Consider the following 22,209-nt stretch of genomic DNA (forward strand, 5'->3'; position numbering starts at 1 on the left):
GAGAGAGAGAGAGAGAGAGAGAGAGAGAGAGAGAGAGAGAGAGAGAGAGAGAGAGAGAGAGAGAGAGAGAGAGAGAGAGACAACAAAATTACCAAATGCATTTACAATATACGTGAACTATTCTCAAAGTTGAACCAAAAGGTAAATAAATTAAAAACATTCTTTCGTATACAAAAAATCCTACAAGACAGTTAATTTTTGTGCTTCTAATGGCACTCCCGCCCTTCAAGAAGTAGTGCGTTCTTTCCTTCCCTATTGAATACGTGTTTCACATAAGCGAAGCAAAATTGACTCGTTGCGTTAATAACATTTGTAGTTCAAAGTTTCCTTCAGATGTCTGTTACTTTAAATAAGTTTTCATTTTACTTACTCTTAAATAACGTTCAGGAAAATAAAAGACTGATATGTTATTTTTACGCAACATATTTCGTTTCTTCCTTACATTTTAAATGCAATTTGAGAAGGTTTGTACACTTTCACTCGACAGATATTAGTCTAAACTTGAACAATTGATCAGGAGATAAAACCATCGAGAACGGAATTTCCAATCGAGGAACGTAGAATTGGAAACCGTTTCTACATCATTAGATAATGTATACATACATACAGAAACGATATATGAATACCTTTATTCATACAGCTCATTGCCAATATCCGCTTCAGGCGATAGAACGTTTGGCGAACGCTCCAGGGCACGTATGTCCAGCTCCGACTGCTCGAAATAGGTAACAAACATTGTTTCACTTTCGCTTGTCGTTCATCGGTGTGCCGTGGTGGAACTTATGAGTAATATTCAACCTTCTAAGAGATTAATTCGAAATCTCGATAGCTACTCACTCACTTCTACACTTGGATCACCTAAAAAAGTTTATATTAGGTTGTCCCGAAAGTTTCTTTCGTGACTTGCACTCAGTTGTTTCGTGTAGCAGTGTTTATATAAGTAAACAACCTAATTTCTTAGATGTTAATGTTGTAACAGTAATGGAGCAAAATGAACCGTACGCAATTTAATAATGTAACATTACACATAAGATATTGTGTATGTATTACTTGTTAATGAAATGGAAGAAACTTTTGGGACAACCTAATACTTATTTCTTCCTTCTCGTGTGTCTTTACAAAGCTATCGAGTAAAACGTTAATTCGACATAACTATTATTAGAGAAACTGCTAATGATTAATTTTCCAGTTGTCGTTATTAACACTATGCCGTTCGCAGATCAAATCGAGATTTTTTCATTTGACGACGATAGGACTGACTGATTTGTTTTTGCATGGTAAACAGTGGTGTCACCGGACGGCATAGTGTTAATAAACTTTGCATAAAAGTTATGAGTATACATTCATTAACTTTGTTATTAAATTGGAAACGTTTGGAAAGAAACATTAAGCTGTTTCAAATGTATGAGTTCCTTGACCAAATTCCGTTGCTTTATGATTGAAGATTTTGGCAAGAAGAATCCATTTTGATCTTGTACATATACATATATAGTATGTTAGTATATAAGAAACGCAATGACAAATTACATCATATTTATTACATTAACATAAATTTATTTAACATGCTAGATTAAGACTTTTGTACAGTATCGTATGTCACTGATTTCGAATTAAATGTTTTTATTATTGAGAAACCATTTTAGGTTCGTTAGAATTTGTTCGTTAGAATACGCTTCAACGTTGGTAAAGGTCCTTTTTAAATAGTGCTTATTTTTAATTGATACATGTAACCAACGTTATAGATAGATAGACAACTTATTTCTTGTAATTCTTACATGAGGAAGAACTTTTGCTTACATCATTTACGACTCATGAAAAGAAAAAGAAAAAAAAACATTAAACCTAAATTAGATGCGTCTGAAACAGAAACAACTAAAGCTAACTCTAAATTTGTAAATTCTGTAGCCTAGTACTCCTTTTATGCTCTGAATGTTATAGATGAATAAAGTTTAGTAATTTTCGACTCTAAAAGTTGAATGATTTTTGGATCATATTTAGAGATAAAAGTATTCCACATAAAATTTAAACATTAATTGTGAAGCTAAATCCTGTTTTTGGTCTTTTTTCAATTTGAAAATTATTCGAATTAGTTTAATTTTTAAAGATCAAGGTTTTTACATGTGTACACATATTTACCTACGTTTGATCAAGCAATTGTTAACTGGAATTCTTTAACTACATATAAATGATTGCACATGAAATGATACATAAAGTGTTATCTGTAGAATTCATATTTTTATGCGTTTATAGGAAATGTGAATGTCCAAGGAACTACAAAAATAATATAAATAATATAAAAAAATATTGAAAGTAAAGTTCATATTATAATATTTTCAAAGTAATATAAATTCTTATTTAGGTTCAATTTTTGTAGGTACATTTGCAAAGATTTTATTTTTCATAAAAATCCGTAGTCTAGTTATCTGCGATTAAGTACAATATGATAATAAAACACTGTAAAACTGTCGTTTACTTACGTAATGCTTATTAATGCATTAATTTCTAATAATATTAGAAAATCTACGCGCGTATTAATTCAAGGGTCTATGGTGCAAGAGTAACATGTCCCCATCCAAAAGATTAATGTACATTTTATGATAAATACATTGTACTATTTCCATTGTAATATGCATATCTCATCGTTACAAATATTATTCTCGGCGGGTTTTTGCATTCTGCTTATGTTACGAGCCTTTTAAAAGGTTGCCTTTTGAAATATCGCCTCGAGGTAGGCAAATACTTGAAGCACATATCGAGCACTAAATACAGGCTATTCACAAAGTGATTTCGAATGAAACTAAATATAGAATTTTATTTTTTCAATTTCTCGAGGTTTCCAGTCTCGAAATTTACCAGAAACATTCAAATACATTTCTGACATTAAAAGCACAAATACACACATACATATTTATATGCGATCATATTTAAAACAAATACTATGACAAATATGATCAAGACAATTATAATTTATTTTAATTAAATGTTTCGAAAGTCTGACACAGCGTTCAATTTTATATTAATTCCTTATTGATTGTAGGTACGGTTATCTTCCATTCAAACATAAGTTATGCATGTCACATACTATAATTTTATTTGTACATTTTTGAGTATAAACAGACTGTAAACTTGACTGTATTTTGAATAAAGATTTTTATTTCTTAATCAATTACTTCGATCAATGGTGTAAATTTATTCATTTACAAAAATGAAGTTTGATGTTTTTTTCACCCTTTCTTTTATATTTTATTTGTTGAACTAAGTAAGTAAGAAAAGGTTTTTTTCATAAATTTTGTATTGCCATTTCTAACTATCGAAAAATTATAAAAAATTACCATCAATAGATCCGGAAAAGATTAAATTTTAATAAAAAAAAAATAAAAACAATCGATTTTTATTTTTGAAAAATGTGCAGTGCCCCCTTAATACAAATTCGACAATGCAATACACACAACTAAAATTGTTTCTAACTCTAACGAAATTAATATGTTCACTAACAATGTTTATAATCAATTTGGTAATCTTCAATTCTTTGTTCAAGTCCTAATCATAAATTTTAAACAAAGAACTCAGTAATTATTTTCTTTAATACTTTGTATAGATGGTTCAAACCATAAACTGAATGAACGTTATCTGAAAATTGTAGTAATCACCAGTAATAACGTATCGCGGAGCACAAATTGGATATCGATAGTCGTACGTATGTACTTCATGTTCGTAATTACAAGGAAAGGCAGTGAATGCGCAACCATTATCATATACAAGCTGGTCAATAACGTTACAAAAGAAAGGGCGTTGGTTGTAGACAGTCTATAGTAATCTATACAACTTGCGCAATATACGAAGCCATATACATAAGAGGGTTATGCGCTGATCCACCAAATACTTTTACGTAAATGTTAATCCAATTTTTGTGTACACAATACTGCCGACTTTCTTGGCTTTTGCTCTGTATTATAAAGAGACACCTTTATCATCGGTGACGTTTGAAGACGAATCTTTTTATGGTGTTTCTTTAAATATATGAAATAGGTGACAAGTGCTTATATTAGATTTAGAAATGAATTCTATGTCCTTATATATGATCGTTCGTAATAAATTGAGTAAAAATATTTACTCGACATTTTCTTACGCTAAATTACCAACCTTCTAAGTTCCCAACCTGATTTCCATTATAATGAATCTATATACATGTAAGTTTCAACCCTGATGGGTATTACGACTTATTGTTGTTCTTCTAACCGATTACAATTGTGCTCGATAATTGTTACATGGGGAAATTATTTTTTTTTATTTATAACTCTAGTTTAAGTAGAAATATTTATCCGCTATTTTGCTACATTAAAATATCAACAAACTAATGAATCAAACAGATTGCTTTGAAATTTGGTTTTAGAACTTTATGTGCTCACTTTGAATGTGTGATTTAGGGAAGATTAAAACTTGTGTGATTTTTCTTTATAAATAAATGGTACGTTTACCTTGAAAATGCACAGAGATTATTTGTACACTTAATATATTTATAAAGAATACACTTAGAGAATACAATTCTACGCTTAGTATTTTAAAAGGAATAATTTGTGTCTGGAATACTGAAAAATAAGTTAGTCATATTTTATATTTTCAATGTTAGTGTTAAATTCTAATGTAAATATAAAAAAATTTAATTTGTCTTATTCTCATTTGAACATCGTATAGAATAAACGAGACTCTTTTGTATGTTTAAAAACAATCAATATCTAATAAGTTTAATATACAATAAAATATTATTTACAATTATTTTAATTGTTATTTTTTTATGAAACGGTTTAAAATAATTATTCAAAGCGAAAAAGATAACGAAATGGTTTCAATATACAAAATTACTATTGTTTCAAATAAATTGATATTTCTTTTAATGCCAAATGAAATACTGAAGTACTATTTTAAATTGACTTCTCATATTTCCTGTTTTTTTACAAAGTTCCTTCAATTCTAAACATTGTCTAGCTATTAATTCTATTATGAAAACTCATTGTAATCTCTGTAACCTCTCTAAATATTGATGTAAAATGTGGCAAAATACAATTATTGGACTTCGTGGTAATGGTTATCACGTTATTCTTACAAAAAGAAAAGTTTAATATTTTGAACTTGTTTGTTGAACCGTTTGTAAAATGATTATCATTACATTTACTAGGCATTAATTTGTTACTTGCCATTAATTTCAAATGCCATGATTAATCATTTGATAATTCGGTCATTAACGTGAGTCTTTATCGTACAACATTAAATGTTGTCCCAAAGAAGTCACAAAACCGTATAGGGCGAAACATTGACGTTTCTGCTACTTCAGTCACTTTGAAAGGCTAAAAAGAATACTGTTCTGGAAAGTTCCATATTACACTATCCCAAATAAAATTGCAAACCATTAAAAGAGGAATACAAATTCGCCACTTCCAAACACTTGTTACTTCCAAACATGGGACGTTAAACATAATTTAATTTACACGTCGAACAAGTGTCTGTGCATTATTTTAATGAAATGAAATGAAATTATAATATGAAATTACAATAAGTACTAATATGAAATTATAATAATTATAATGATATACTAAAATGTTTCAAGTTAATCTATGTAAAAAAAGCGCATTAAGATGTTAAGCAATATGTTAATATGTTCATGTAACGTATATGCTATATAAACCATATTCGGTTTAAAACCAATAAATAAATAAGAAATAAAAATGTCCGTGGACAAGTTAATAAAATAAAATATTTCTTTGGCCATCCATAAAAAAATTACACATAGTTATATATTTCAGTAAAATACGAATAATGTCGGTGATATTTGCTAAACGTAAGTAGAAATAGAAATAGAAGATGTGAGAAATAAAATACACGGAGAAATGATTGGCAAAAAATTTAGTCCAGCTGAGATTGAGCCAACAGGTGGTGTTCGAAATAGACGGAGAGAAGGGAAGACGAGGATAGAGAATGAACCCTTTCGATTCGACAACGATAACTTGCGTATATCTTCGTCCTTCCCCACTACAGGTATGGCCATACATGGTACCAGCCGCACTTGACCTATATCTTATTATGCTGGCAGCGTCCGGATGCAATGCGAAACGTTTGTGAATAAGCCCGGCGGGTCTTTTCGAGGTTGCTGAGGTTCACCACCACCATAAAGAAGTCCTTCCTTCCTGTAGCAGCCGTCTCGACGTCTCAGCTTCCGTGAGAGACGCAGACTTGGCCCAAGTAGCCGAGCAGTACGCGTCGTTAATCTAGCATCGCGTCTTTTCTCTTTTCCATTTCTCCACCGCGATACATAAATCTCGAACGAAAATCATTTTTATTTCCTTGGAGTCGATCATCTTTGCTACTCTCACGCCACCACGCACGTATTATCGGAGCAGACAGTGTTTTCTATGGTGAGTGATTTCCATTAACGAAGTTCGTTCAACCTTCCTCTTCATGGTTAATTATACATCCACGAATGGTTATGGTTGTTCTCTTTCTTTCCGATGCCTTAAGGGTGCATGTCAGTATAGATAGGACAAAAAAATCGCTTTCTTTTTTTATTGTATATTCTAAAAGTTTAAAGTTTTGGGAATATTTTTCAAAAAATTTCGAATCAAAATTTGGAAGAATGATGGAGATACGGTACTAAAATGGAAGCAAGTCTTTATGACATATTATTTGCGTGGTTTATGATCATGTAAGGTCGATGAATTTATCTAAACGAATGCTGTAACATTATGGATAAAAATATATGAGATTCCATCAGAGATCGTTTTTTGTTTTAGGAGAACCCGAATCAAAAATATATTGCTCAGCGCCAAGCATGTTTTTGACGACCCGCTCTACGGTAATGGCTGCCTCTCGCTAAATTTTAAGATTATTTAATTAAAAACAAAAAACAAGTTATTAAGACATATCTTAATGTATGTACTTTATAGTGCGTGCATCCCCATTTCAAAGAAATAAATACTCTCAGAAATAAAAATTCTGAAAAATGACATTGATTTTGACCATCTAGACTGACATGCCCTTAAATATATTGTATATGTAAGAGAATAAGAAAAATTGACTGACAATTATCTTGCTCTGACCACGTACTCTCAAGTAGATAAGTTAGGTATGTACTAATATGAAACTATATACTTTCTAAAGAATTTAATTATCGTCAATAAAAAAACAAGAAACGAACAAATAAGAAATTGTTTTAGTTTAACCATTAATGTCCTCTATCAATCGGGTAGTGACTGCTGATTGTTAGTTCGTCTTTTTAAATATTCATTTATCAAAATACAAACAATTAATGCTATCGATTCTTTTTTTCATTTTCAATTTAGTTAAAAAATTTTAAAAGATAATATTTTAACTTCCAAGGTTATATTCTACTTTGTCTTTCATTTTTTCAATAAATTTTTGTAAATATGTATTAAAAGAATATATTTGTTTTACACGGTCTAGATGAAAAAACGCGAATGTTAAGTGGAATCATTACATGTTATTACATTACCTATGGAGCACCCGGCGGCCTTGAATAAAAAACAATAATTTTTTTTCACAGCTGAGACCTTACTTCTATGCGAAACAATACAGCCTTGAATGAAAAGCCATATTTTACTTTTTTCTCAAACGCAATAAAGTCTTGCTTGAGTACACAGCTGTTCGACGTTTACTTAATGGATCTCGCATAGATGGACACTAAAAGAAAGCCTGAATTCAAGAATTTTTTCGTCATTCGAACTATTAATTACTTATAAAAATCAGTTTACAGTAATGGAATCTCGATGGATAAGTTGAAAGAAAATATGATCAAAAATTAATTGTAAATAATTATCGGGATAAACATTTGGAAAAAAGTAATCGATGTAAAGTATTATACAGGAGATAGTATATGAAGATTGGTATTTTCAAAATTTATCTCAACTTCCTCTAGTATAGAAAATACTGATAGAAAAGCAGTATGAGAATTGTTCTTTCTGGTTTTAAAGGTTCCATTATATTTTAAAGCAAAAGTCTTCGTGCTTATCTTCTTGTGAACTGTGCTTTCTAGTAGCGTGGAAAGACTTTAAAAGCTAATTTATAGTACAATTAAAAAAGTCATAAAATTGAACCGTTGTTTGAATATTAAATTTTATACAAACTCTTATATAGTTGCGATTAAATAATCCAATTAATCCACCAGAATCTTATTCATCTGTTGAATCTAGAGGAAAGAGAGACTCTACCCTCCTATATACATATGTATATGTATGTACTGAGACAGAAAAATAATTAAAAAAAAATTAGTTCGTTTAACACACAAATATACTGGACTTAATTTTGATTAGAGTGATGCTACTACGATTAAAAAACATTTATTAAATGTTATTATTCAAATTTATAAGTATAAATTCTGCGTTATTTTTCATTAGTAGACTGCAGATCTTTATGCATTTATAATATATCGAAATATGCAAAATATATGCAAAATATATGGAAGATGTATGCAATGTATATGCTAAATATAAGTATAGGAAATATATGTATGGATCTTTAAAATAATTATATAATAACTACTTATTATTACTACATAATTATTTAATAACTATTTTTTATTGTTTCATTTATTATAATTCAAATTACAATATACAACAATAGATTTTTCAATATTTTCGATTGCAAATTTATACCTCTTATCTGTTAAAATTAATTTATACGCCGAAAAAGAGAGTTCTACATCACATGATGTTCTAGGGGCATATTTAAATTTACTCCAATGATATGCCAGAACCTCTCGTAGTTCTTCAACGTGTTCACCCTTTAAAATCTTGCTTATTTTGAATAATATATTAAAGTGTACGTTTCGTTTTAATACTGATTCCATTATATCTATAACTTTTTCTCCATAATCACCGGGTATAATTTTTTAATTTTCTGTAACTAGTTACCAAATCTATAGATTCTGTTAGAGGTAATCCTATTGTTACCAATTTCTTTATGGCCTCAGGTAACATTTGGAAATGGTTCTGAATAAATGTTAAATTTTACTGATTAACTTGGAAAATGGAGATTAATGGAGAGTCTGTTTACACATCATATCATCGACTTTGTTTTGTCTCTCACTGTATGTCAATACAGTACTTACCAAATCGAAATTACAACACGATGTCGATCTATCTTATTTATTCTGGCAGACCATTAAACAATCGGATATGCATTTATACGAAAAATATGCAACATATACTATATGCAAAATATGCAAAATAAAACATATATTTTTGGAATCATCTAATCATGACATAGATTTCTATCCAGGTCCCATTCGTCTACCTATTTTCTACAGGGTGTCTACGTATGAGTTCGGACATACGCAGGGTGTCAATTCTACAACAAATTTCCAACAAAAAATTACTCTTAGACATTTTCTTTGTGTCGCCTTATTCTCGAGTATTTTCACTTTTAATATGTTTTCTGCGTTTTCGACTTGACACTCTTCAAAAGGCCATAACTACACTAAATTGTAGTGAAAAATTAGGTCAAACTTTACATTGTGAAAATTTTTAAAAATTTGACCTTTTCTGTATTCGTTTCTCGGGTTCAAAGACATAGTTGTTTGGCGGGCACTCTTCGGGAAAAATTTCCTCGAAGTCTCAGCTTTTGAATGGTATTCGCATGACTGTTTAACTCTTGACACTTCGTTAAAAAAAAAAACATTTTATTAATTTATAAGTATTTAATACTTCTTTCGTGGGATTTCCTTTTTATTTTATAATTATTGAACTCTTCTAAGCATTAAATTAACTAAATTATTAGTTATTCGAAGTGACATCTTCTTCCATTCTTTTATTAGAGCCTTTTTTAAAAGTACTTTACTGGAAATTTGATGTTTTTTAATTTGTAAGAAGCAATAAACTAATGTGTTTACGTTACAAACTCCGCTGTAAATGGTTCATCATAAGAATCGTACAAATACTTATTGCTTCTATACTTTTACCCACTTTTCGCATATTTTTGTTAATTTCACAAATTATATTAACTAGTAAATGTTGTTAGGACTCTATCTATCTTAGAGACTTCCGAGAATATGTAAAATATCATTGACTATAAAAAAGGAAGTTAAGAAACCAGCTTTGAATTTTTTTTAAAGATAGGCATGAACTTTCCGGACAACCCAATACCACCGTACAATTTTTTTTGACAATACCATTCAAAAGCTGAGACTTCGAGGAAGTTTTTCCCGAAGTGTGCCCGCCAAACAACTATGTCTTTGAAACCGAAAAACGAATACAGAAAAAGTCAAATTTTTAAAAATTTTCACAACGTAAAGCTTGACTTAATTTTTCACTTGTTAAATCTACGTAATAAATGTTGGTTTTATATCATGGAGATGAGAAATTTAACGCTCTTTCGAATGGTATACTTAATTTTAAGTTTGCACTGTAATTTGGTGGAGTTATGGCCGTTTAAAGAGTGTCAAGCCGACAAGACAGAAAAAATATTAAAAGTGAAAATACTCGAAAATAATGTGACACAAAGAAAATGTCCAAGAGTAATTTTTTGTTGGAAATTTGTTGTAGAATTCACACTCTGCGTATGTCCGAACTTATACGTAGACACCCTGTATAAAAATATGCATTTGCATAAAGATCCGCAGTCTATTCATCAGTTATTATGAAAACGTCGGGAAAAACAGTACTACACAAACAGGGTGTTAAGGGGGTATGCTGAATTAGGAGATCTAAAAAAAGCGGATTTTCGTGAATTTTTTGGGATGGAAAAAAATAATTAATTCTATCAAACTTTTTATCCTATTTTCATACATATTTGAGTAGTCTGTACAACTTTTTCCAACAAGAAATATTCAATTGAGTCGACTGCGACGCGGATTTGTAGAGCACCTCACAATTAAAACCTCCTATCGGGGGGAAAGATGCAGGTCGTAATTTTGGTTTGACACAAAAAAAAACAAAAGAAATTTTCATTTTCATTTCGAAAAAATTCACGAAAAACCGTTTTTTTTAGACCTCCTAATTCAGGGTGCCCTCTTAAGCGTATCAAAAACGTTAAAATTCAGTTTGCACGAAAGATTCCAGTCGATGGAATCGGCGACATTCGATCCAGAATACCGAGACGCCCATCGTCAGCCCTTCTCGTATGCCTACGCACCTTTACTTTCTCAAGGCTCTGACCAAGTGCCCTTCGAACGATTCCTATCTTCCCGTTGCGTCTCACTTTTGACCGGTATTTAGGAAGGTCACGACCTCAGGGTAGGTTTGTCGCGAGATACGTAATCACGCATGCGCGACCCGCGAGCGAAAGTATTTAAAGAGGTGGACGCGTCTTTGGAAAGGCCACTCTTCCCCGAACTGTCACGAATCGCGCAAGTCCCCCACTTTCCTCCCCCTTCCGAGGCAAACGGGCACGCACTCCCATCGAGAGCGGGAAGATCGGCTCTTTTAGCCTCTTCTTGCTTCCCCCCTTTTGCCAATTGCCTTTACCCTGCCAATACTCCCCCCTCTTTAGGATCATTCGTCCTCCGCAATTCCCCACCCCGAAGATCGTTGGTGTGACATCGGTTCACTTAACAGACCTACCTGCCCTGTCTTCGCAGATTCGTTTCGGTGCCGTCAAACGTGCAAGACCCGTGACAGGAAAGAAGAGATCGTCCAGCTGACAACCGACCTTTTTTCTGGGATCAAGCGAGCATACACGAGACTATGCATAGACCATTTATTCGAAACGAAACTAATCTTCGATCGACAATGGATTAAAGACTAACATTCGGGTAGCACGCTTCCTGACGCAGTAAACGAGATGCTCGTTTGATTATTCGGTTGGAGATAGAAGAATCGAAAGGTTTGACAGTGTTTCTTAGAAGAGGCATCGCGTTTCGAATGGATTGATCCAGAATACCCACGTACGAGAGATCTTCGTGTTTTCGATAAAGGATCGAGGGACGTTTGTACATTTGTTATCTTCCGTGAGAATCAGATCGCATAAAGATGGACGAGGGGGATGTTCAACAAGAATCGAGGGACAAAGTAGGGAGTTTGATCTTTTCGCCGCCACCTATGAAGAAGTCTGACACGAGAGATAGTATTTCTTCCGTTGATAGCGACGTGAGCCTCTCCTTCGACCGAAGAGGCTCGAAAGGGGAGGAAGCTGACATGTCGGACAGTGGAAGCTCCGATAATGAAAAGAAATCGAAGAACGGAACGAAAGGGCAGAAAAGTTCTGATCCAGATTCGGGAGCAGACTCGATGGAGGATACCGGTTACAACGCGACGAAAGATGAGAATCAAGAAACACCGACCGAAGTGACCACGATCGACCAGTCCAACGACTTTGTTCCTCCGAATGACGAATTAGCTGAGAAAATATGTGATCAAGTCGAATTCTACTTCTCCGACGAAAATATCGTTAAGGATGCATTCTTATTGAAACACGTGAAGAGGAACAAGGAAGGATACGTATCTTTGAAACTGATCTCGAGCTTCAAGAGGGTGAAACACCTCAGCAGGGACTGGAGGGTGGTTGGCGCTGCATTAACGAAATCGAAGAAATTACAAGTGAACCCTCAGGGTACCAAATTACGTAGGCTCGATCCCCTGCCACCTTTCGACCAGACCACTCCTTCTAGAACGATTCTGGCTGCGAGACTTCCCATTGAGAAATTGTCGGTCGAATCTGTGGCGGAGATTTTTCGACCGTGCGGGGAGATCGCTCTTATCAGAGTGCTTCGACCTGGCCATCCTGCACCAGCTGAGGTAATTATCCTTTGCTTCAATTTTTAACACATCTACAGTGGGTGTAGAATGTATTCGCACACCGATCAATTTTTCAAAAAGTTTTTGTGTGAAATTGTAGGTTTCTTAAGTTCTTTTTTTATAATCAATGATATTTTACATTTTCTCGGAAATGTCTAAGATAGATGTAGTCCAACCAACGTTTACTAGTTACTATAATTTGTGAAATTAACAAAAAAAAATGCGAAAAGTGGTTAAGAGTATAGAAGCAATAAGTATTTGTACGATTCTTATGATGAACCATTTACAGTAGAGTTTGTAACGTAAACACATTAGTTTATTACTCCGTACGAATTAGAAAACATCAAATTTCCAGTAAAGTACTTTTAAAAATGGCTCTAATAGAAAAATTGAAGAAGATCCCACTTTGAATAACTAATTATTTAGTTAATTGAACGTTTAGAAAAGTTATAATAATTATAAAATCAAAAGAAAATCCCACGAAGGAACTATTACATACTTGTAAATTAATGTAAATTTTTTTTGCTTTAATGAAGTTTTAAAAATTAAACAGTTGTGCGAATACTTATTGCATCAACATTTCTATCGATTAATTGTTTTTTTCTTGTTAATTTCGCAACTTACATAAATAGCTATTTTTCTTGTACTCTATCTATTCTAGAGATTTCTGAGAATATGTAGAATGCCATTGTTTATAAAAAATAAGTTAATAAATTACAATTTTACATAGTATTTTTGGAAATTGATCAGTGTACGAATACTTCCTACGCCCCCTGTATCTGTCAATTTGCATCGTTTCTTGGAAATAACGGATGTACAAAATAAGAAATTGTCTAACGCAAGCATTTATGCTGCGCGCATATTTAAAGCAAATTTTATATATTTTTGAATACCAATCATTTGTTAATACTTTACTGACCGGTAGCGTTTGGGTATATAGTTAAATTCAATAATACTTTTTATTTTCATAACATTAGTATCACACGACATTTATCTTATCTATCAGAATCGTTTTTTGTATTAATATTTTTATATAATATTTACATAATATATATAGAATGTATATAATATTTCATAATTCATGAAATAAAACAATTAATATAGGTTACCAATCGGTAAAGTGTTAACATATTAAACGAATGAAAGGGAATTCTTCTATTTCTCGTAATCAAGATTCTAATCGGAATTCGTTAAAACTTCATACTTCATGGTTTACAGGTTTTGCCATGTTGAAAGATATTTGAAAAAATCAAGTGAAAAGAAAATTCCTATGTTTAGGTATCAAAATGAAAATTGTAAAGTGTATATTTGTTTTTTCGGGAATAGACTGATACTTTTTGTTTTGATATTTTTATTTTACCTTGAAATATGTACATACATTTCATTAAATAGCTAACAAATTATGCAAATTTCTTTTATTTCAATTTACATAGTTTTTTACACAAACAGCCATAATCTCGATTTACACGGTTTTTTTGCTCAAGTATGCAAGATATTACGTGTTTTGCTATGTTATTGACTTTTTAACAAATTAACGATAATTTTGTATTACATAGCAAACATCGATTAGGTTTAAAAAAAGGATATTTGTGAACTTCTAATTTTACAAAATTGTGAAACGTTGCATGCAAATAAAGTAGTTACTGTAACACAAAATAATTATTGTCAGTATCATTATTATATACGGTATGAACAGAGATAATCATTCCTTGTTGAAAATATAGATTCTCTTTTATCGTGGATTACCTCTAGAACAATGACACATAGATATCTATTGCAAGAAAAACGTAAATAAAAGTTGTACTTTACGTCTACATCTACAAAAATGTATAGAAACAATGATCAAAAAATCAATTGATAAAGCAGTAACTTAAGAAGCTTTTACAAATTAAAAGCAGAATTCATCCGTTTAACTTACTAATATATATTGTAATCTCGTTAGTTGCCCTCTGTATTATACATACAGTTCATCTTTAAGGTTAAAATTCTCACGTTGTAAGGTTTCTCGCTTTTGATCGATGAGCGACGTTGAAACAGGCGGCGCTCTAAAGTTGAACATCCCTTCCGTAAAGAATTTATATCTCTATTATTTTCTTTATATTTCCGTGTGACTCTAGGTAGGGCACACTTTGGAAAACTTCTATTGAAGTAGAAGAAAAAAAAAATCAATTCCTTCAACCTTCTATTGTAGTGGAGAACGTTCATCACAAAGACTTGTATCGTGGATTACTGTTAATGTTTATGCATTTATGACGAGTCGAAATAGAGTAAAATGCACAAGAATGTGGACAGATGTAAAAATCTATAAAATATCGTTAATGTCGTTTCTGCGAATCTCAATACTTATTTATCATTTATCAGCTCATTGATTCTTATTGATCTCGCATTGAAAATTTTGCACACTAGGTGGCAAAGGGCTATTGATAACGAGGGTGATTTCATAATTGCTTAAAAATAGAAAATTGTTAAGAGTTTTTGTTTGAATTTAATTTAAAAGGAATGACATTACTTTTCGGCCCCCCTAATATATTTCATGCCGAATCTACCACATTTGAATTTGACCAAAAGTGTTCAACATTATAAAAGTTATGGGGTTAAAGAGAAAACAGGTTGTTTTTAACTAATATAATTTTATTATGTCTGGAAAAAGTAGTTACAAAAAAGTTGAACTGCAAGCGATTAAAGAAAATGAATGTTAATTTTCATCATTTCATATTAAATGTTTTTTAAGACATTTTTTGTTATAGAGAAGAATTTATATAAAGATTTTTTAACTTTGAGAATATTTAAGGTACGTTTTAAGGTACATTTGGTAATTTGTACAGTTCATTTCATACAGAAATCTTTGAGATATCGCCTTTTTTCGAAACTACATTTCTCACATCCGTGGAAATGATAAGTCAAAAGCTAATTGACCGATCGTTTCCCAACCTTACATACATTTCCTTTATTTAAATGCCTTAAATATAAACTAAAAACTGGTATGAAATCATTGTGTAAAGTATATTTCCTATTGCAAAAAGCTGCAATGATCTCAAAAATTCCAAGTTTCAAATTTTTTGGTCGCAGTTTAGTTTATATTATTAGAAAACATGTTAATAGTGTAGTATCCGCGCCTCCCATTCAAAAATTACCAAATGTATCTTTAAACATACCTAAGATACTTTCAAAGTTAGAAAAATATTAAGTACAATTTTTTCTTTATAAAAAGATCACGAAAACGCTTCATATTTGGCCTTCTAATGTGGTTTCTCCCCTTAAGGATATTAATCGTATTAGTTACCTTGCTGTGACATTTCAATTTTTAGACACGTTTATCTCAATTCTTCCGTCACATGTGAATAAATAATTATTTTAGTATCTTTATTATTTTTATCACTTGTATTTAGCAAAAAGCACGTTTAATAAAGTATTATAATTTCTTACCATTTTGGATTTGGCTAAAATTTTTACTGGTAACGAAGTTATAGTTTGTTACACTTACTTGTCCCAACTTGTATATGAAATATCTATACGCTTTTCTGGATATGAGACGAGGCCTTTTCTTTTAGGGGTCGTAAAAATGTTCGAAAAGGTTGTAAAAGTATCACAAAACGTAGATCAAAAAGGCGCAAATTTCCAGCTCTGGTTTGAAAAAATATGTATGTTGTCATATCCGTTGCATATGCTAACGTGATGTAACAAATTGATTTCGTGGAACGTATTGTTATCGATTCAGTCGTGCTCTTCGTACTATGCCACATACCGCGGTGGCGGTATGGTTGCGTTTACTACGAAGAGACGACTGCTGGTAATCGCAACTAAAAGTACCATGTAACCTTTAAATTATCAGGTGCGACAAGCAATCGCTAAAAGGCCAGAGTTGGCATCGAGCGACGAGTGCGCCATGGTCGAGTTCACTGATTCAGCGTCCGCTCGTACTGCTTTACAAATGACCTTCGGCGATGCCAAGGTGTTCGAGCTGCAACAATCCAGCGACAAGAAGAGGAAACAGCAACCGGCGAAGAAAAGTGCCGTGACGAGGCTCGCCAAAGAGGAAGCTTACAACTCCTCGAGTTGCGCCAGTGGATCCGAGGCTGAAGATGGAAGAGCCAGACATAAGAAACCTGTTCTAACCAACCACGGTTACCCAATGTACCACGCTTACCCGGGCCATCCCTTTCAAGGTACGACTGACAATAACTCTCGAAACAGAGCATGCTTCACTTCAACCCCTACAAAAACTTACAGGTCCTCAATCGTAGATTGAACGACAGTGGTTGAAAACCGACTTACTAGAATACAGGAAAGGCAAAACTAATTTATTATTAACGCAAAACTAATCTCATAGCTCAGCAATCAATGTAATCAAACGCTAACACAATCCCGTAGCTCAGCGAATAGTGTAATCAACCACAAAGCCTGACGTCTTCAATCATTTATTTACTTCCGTTTCATTACATTTAAAAGTGAAAAACGAAACCAGAATGGTTTTCAACAATACAAGTTTTCGGTCAAACGCAATAACACGAAATTGTATAAAATTACTATAATTTTTCAGATGCAAAGTGTTATAATATTAGGTCATCCCATAAGTAATGTCCCATAAGTAATAAGTAAAGTAATAAGTACTTTTATGTAACTTTAAAAAGACATCTTTTGTGCATCTTAATGATGTATTTATAGAAACTTCGGTTTATCTCTCTGAAAGAGAGTCTTGGAAGTCTACAGCATGCGATGAAAGCAATTATTAGATATTTTTCATTCATAGATTAAATTTTAAAATGAGCTTGAGCAAAAACCATTAGCGCCATTGTATCTTGTATGAGTGTGAAAAGACAGTACAACAGACACTGTTAAAATCATTTGCAAAGTGTATGGTAATCATGTATCAAATTTGTGAAAGTGTAAGATTTCTTTTTCGAAATGGTGACTTTGATCTTAGCAATCAAGGAAGCAATGTCCTATCAACCGTTAGCTTCCGATATTCAAAACCTTATCTAACTACTGAAAATACAGCAGAAAGATTGCGTAGGAACAGTACGATAATCGACATTTGCAACAACTGGGGAAAACATCGAAACTTGAAACTTGGCTTTATTTACATCCAGTAAATAACGATTTATGCCTCATTGCGAGACTGGTAAAGCAATGATTCATTTTTCGTTTGGTTTGATAATCCAGGTGAAAAGTGAAATCTATACAACAATCCAAATTGCAAATGTCAGTAATTATCACTTTGTTAATCACTTCTATCATACCTTATGAGACCTAAATGAAAATGTTCATTTTCGAAAGATTTTATTGTGCATGTATTGGAATATTAAAAAATTGGGATTAAATATATGAAAAAAATTACAAACGGAATTAAGATGGTTTTATGGGACGAAAATAGTCATTATATTTTTTTCTCTAATGTAAGTCCTTTTTTTTCTCGAGTTATCAGGGTTATTAGCGTTTCTTTTTTTAGACGGTACTGCGTACTTTTAATCTTTGCATATTGTAGCCAATATTGGAACAATCTTAACCATGTAACATAAAATGACCTTTAAATGACCTCCAATCTAGAAATATGAAGTAAAACAAATTGAACGTGTAAGGCTCATTTGTTTTATTTCACTTACATTAATTGTTTAAAATTATTCCAAACAGACGAATGATAATATTATTGCAGTGAAACCTTGTTTATCCAACTAGGTCTAGGGAAATGACAGTAAGAATAACCGAGCAATTCCGATACCAAAAACTTATTAGCTATCCCTTCCAACTTTTGTGATCAGTTCAGAAAATAATAGTCAATGTTCGAAAATGTAGTATCGAACACGTCTGTCCGTTTTGTCGAACAATCAGTACCATGTATTCCTTTTGCTACACGCGTAGAAGTTATTCTGAGTACAAACAAATAATTGTATATATACATTATACAAAATGCATTCGTATAATTGAAGTTACTCTACATTTTTAGATTGAACGTCATTTAAAGGTCATGTTACATGCAAAGATTAAAGGTATATCCTTAAAAACAAAAAAAAAAAAAACAAAAAAAACCGTTATTAACCCTGATAACTCGGAAAAAAATGACTTTGGGGAAAAATTACGATGACTATGTTCGTCCCATAAAATTGTTTTAATTCCATTCGTAACATTTTTCATATTTTCAAACCCAATTCTGACCTCTACTACACTACTCGTAAGCGTCTTGTTTCTGTAAATACGAATATATCATACACTTCTCTTATCTTGCACTCTACCAGAACATGATAGTCGCTTAACATGTGTTTTAACGTTTCTCTTCTCATTATAGAAAATTCGTTCCTCCTTTCCTCTTCTTTCATGCAGTACTTATTTTTGCTACTTCCATATTTCCGGACCTCACACTTGCTACCAACCTTTGGCTGTCTCCTTTCTCCATTTTTGTTAAGTATTCCGAGAACCACCGTGACTATATGTCTATAGCTTTGGTTATATGTTGCATCTGCTATTCTGTTAAATTAAATTTGCTTCTCCTTGTCCCTATCTTCTAACAATTTTGCTAATGTCTACATATAGTGGGTGTAGAAAATATTCGTACACTGATCAATTTTCAAAAAAAAACTATGTGAAATTGTAATTTATTTACTTATTTTTTATAAACAATGATATTCTACATATTCTTGGAAATCTCTAAAATAATTAAGGTACAAAATAAAATTAGTTATTTATAAAAAGCGCGAAATTAACATGAAAAAATAATAAATCGATAGAAATATAGAAGCAATAAATATTTGTACAATTGTTACATTTTTAAAACTTCATAAAAGAAACGAAATTCACATTGATTTATAAATAATTAATGCTTCATGGGATTTTCTTTTGATTTTATAATTGCTGCAACTCTTGCATTAAATTAACTAAATGTCGATATTATTCGAGGTGGAATCTTCTTCCATTTCTCTATTAGAGCATTTCTTAAGACTTCTTTACTGGAAATTTGATGTTTTCTAATTCGTACGAAGCAATAAACTAATGCGTTTATGTTACGAATTCTACTGTAAGTGGTTCGTCATAAGAACCGTATAAATGCTTATTACTTTTATATTTCTGTCGCTTTTTCGTATTTTCTTGTTAATTTTGCAAATTATATAAACTAGTAATTGTTGTTTGGACTACATCTATTGTAGAGATTTCCAAGAATATGTAAAACATCATTGATTATAAAAAAGAAGTTAATAAACTACAATTTAACACGAAAGTTTTTTGGAAATTGATCGGTGTACGAATACATTCTACACCTACTATATCTTGATCTCCGAGGTGACGTAATAGTATACAGGGTTAAGATAGAAGGATATGTACAATATTAAAATAGAAAATATTCGACTCAAATATTCAAAAAGTCGTTTAGACTTGCTAATTCACCCCTAATAAAACTTTCGTCCCGTCCCAAAGTGTTAACCTTTTGCACTCGAGATCTTTTTCTCTGGTATCTGCCAGCAACTCGAAATGTTTCTTAGTATTCTATTGCCATGAATTCTAAGCTATCTAGATTTAAGAATAATTTTGTTGTCACCTTTACCTCGCCGACAATCATTTTATCGACATTTAGAGCTTCAAAGAAATTAAACCTAAAGAAACATTAGGTATCGCAGATTTGCTGCGTGAAACCTAATGGAGACAGAGAGTCAGAAAGGGTTAACCTTTTGCACTCGACTTTGAACTCGAGATGCTTTCGAAGCATTCTTTTGCCACGGAGCTTAGAATGACTTCGAAAATGAGATCTTTAATTTGAAATTGGAGGAAAAGGTGACCTTTGCCTGCTTCATCGACAATCATTTTATTGACACTTGGAGCTCCAAAGAAATTACACCTAAAGAAACATTAGGTATCGTAGATTTGCCTGCGTGAAACTTAATGGTGACTGAGAGTTACCTCTCGAGTGCAAAGGGTTAAGCCCCAAATATCCGCGAAAGTTAACGTTCGCGAATATATTGCGAGATGATAAATGTAAACACTCACCTACATATTAATCATTTTATTGTAGGACCTCCATCGCCAGATGCGTGGTTATCACGCCGATTGTCAGCGTGCTCCGTGTCCGGTTCCGAGAATGGCTTCATTCTACGTCGTTTGTCTTCCTGTTCCGGTTCCAGTTCGGAAACAGGAAACTACGGCAGACGTTACTCCGCCTGTTCCACTGGTTCCGAGACCGGTTACTGTCACCCAGTCTTTCCACCGAGTTACTGTTACCAGGAGAATCGACGTTTCTCCTGCTGCTCGAGTTCAGGTTCCGAGTGCAATGGTGCCTGTTGCCACCCTAGTCGTCGCGGATCCGCGGATTACGGGCCATTCTTGAGGAGGTTGTCCACCTGCAGCCGAGACTCAGGCTTCGACGCAGGCACCAGGAGGCTATCATTGTGTTCCTCCGGGGCTGATCAGGGTACTTTCTGTCGACCCAGGAGCAACAGTGGTATCGCGTTGACGCACTTGCCAGAAAACGTGACGAGGATGCCTTCTGGTCCGGATGGCACCCGTGGATTTGGTCGACCACCCAAAATGAACGCGATGTCGCCTCACATGGCACCCACTTATTAGATGCCATTTACTCGTGAGACTTTCCATTTTAGATAGACATTGACAGTTGTGACGTTCGATGTACCTGTTGCTTTCAGTTCGTTATCTGACATCTACTTACACTACTCGTAAAATTATTAAGGATAATATTTGTTCGAAAATGGCCATTTTTAATATTCTTCGGAACGGACTTTGTAGATAACGTATATACATCTGTAAGTCGTAAGGACTCAAAGAATGATAAATAATTATTTAACACTAGAACTCTCGTATCATAGGCAATCAATTTGACCCATGTATTTTAAACTTTTTTGTTAAATTATATAATTGTTAAGTATGGTATGACGCAATCTTTGATGATCGTTATTGAAACAGGGAACTAATTATACAATTATACATTATCAATAGAATTATCAAGGGAATTGATTTTCTTATTTTTTATCTAATTTAAAAGATGTTGTAGTATTTATGATAGGTAGACCTCGATAGTTCTCATGTTACTCGACATGGGATGGGAAATTTGTGATAAACGTGCCTGTTCCCTAGGGAAACAGCCTGTGTTTAATAATTACTTTAACCAATGGATAAATTTTATTTTAATTTAACGAATTGTTAAATACGTCATGAGATAAATTTTTGTTGAATGATGGCGATGCATTTGTGTAGAATTTTTCGACGTACGACCAAAACGATGACAGTAGGTTAGTATGTATATTCAGACGATTAAAGGTTTACCACCTTGACGATGACTAAACAGACAGATCTTTACTATTGTTTTGTAACAATACTATACGTTTAACCAAAACTTATTTTTACCACAACAATATATAGTGTGTGAAACAAATAATGTGCTCTAAAACGAATGTTTCTCTCTTAAATGCATTAGAAATTTAAAAAGTGTTCAACATTATAAAAGTTATGGGGTTAAAGAGAAAACAGG

The 22,209-nt window shown here is 32.6% G+C and overlaps 1 protein-coding gene and 2 long non-coding RNA genes across 4 annotated transcripts in view; 1 reads left to right on the forward strand and 2 right to left on the reverse strand.

The window, feature by feature from the left end:
• LOC128888124 (uncharacterized) overlaps positions 1–11,280 on the reverse strand; it is a 29,344-nt gene extending 18,064 nt beyond the window's left edge. The window contains exons 1-2 of one of the 2 annotated variants that reach the window (XR_008460175.1): positions 11,140–11,280; positions 627–712 (exon numbers count right to left, since the gene is read on the reverse strand). This is a non-coding gene — a long non-coding RNA (uncharacterized LOC128888124). The remainder of the gene's footprint in view (positions 1–626; positions 713–11,139) is intronic. The other variant, XR_008460176.1, reaches the window with a different exon arrangement.
• Positions 11,281–11,374: 94 nt separating this feature from the next.
• Positions 11,375–22,184, forward strand: LOC128888031 (la-related protein 6). The gene is made up of 3 exons (XM_054144626.1): positions 11,375–12,740; positions 16,573–16,906; positions 20,740–22,184. The coding sequence occupies exons 1-3, from the start codon at positions 11,976–11,978 to the stop codon at positions 21,288–21,290; spliced, it is 1,650 nt and encodes a 549-aa protein (XP_054000601.1). The 5' UTR covers positions 11,375–11,975; the 3' UTR covers positions 21,291–22,184.
• Positions 13,978–16,558, reverse strand: LOC128888122 (uncharacterized). Its single transcript, XR_008460173.1, has 3 exons — positions 16,225–16,558; positions 14,659–14,880; positions 13,978–14,383 (listed from the first exon to the last, which is right to left on the reverse strand). It is a non-coding gene; the product is annotated as an uncharacterized LOC128888122 (long non-coding RNA).
• Positions 22,185–22,209: the final 25 nt, after the last annotated feature.

This window comes from Hylaeus anthracinus, unplaced genomic scaffold (genome assembly GCF_026225885.1).
Source record: "Hylaeus anthracinus isolate JK02 unplaced genomic scaffold, UHH_iyHylAnth1.0_haploid 11989, whole genome shotgun sequence".
Lineage (NCBI taxonomy): Eukaryota > Metazoa > Arthropoda > Insecta > Hymenoptera > Colletidae > Hylaeus > Hylaeus anthracinus.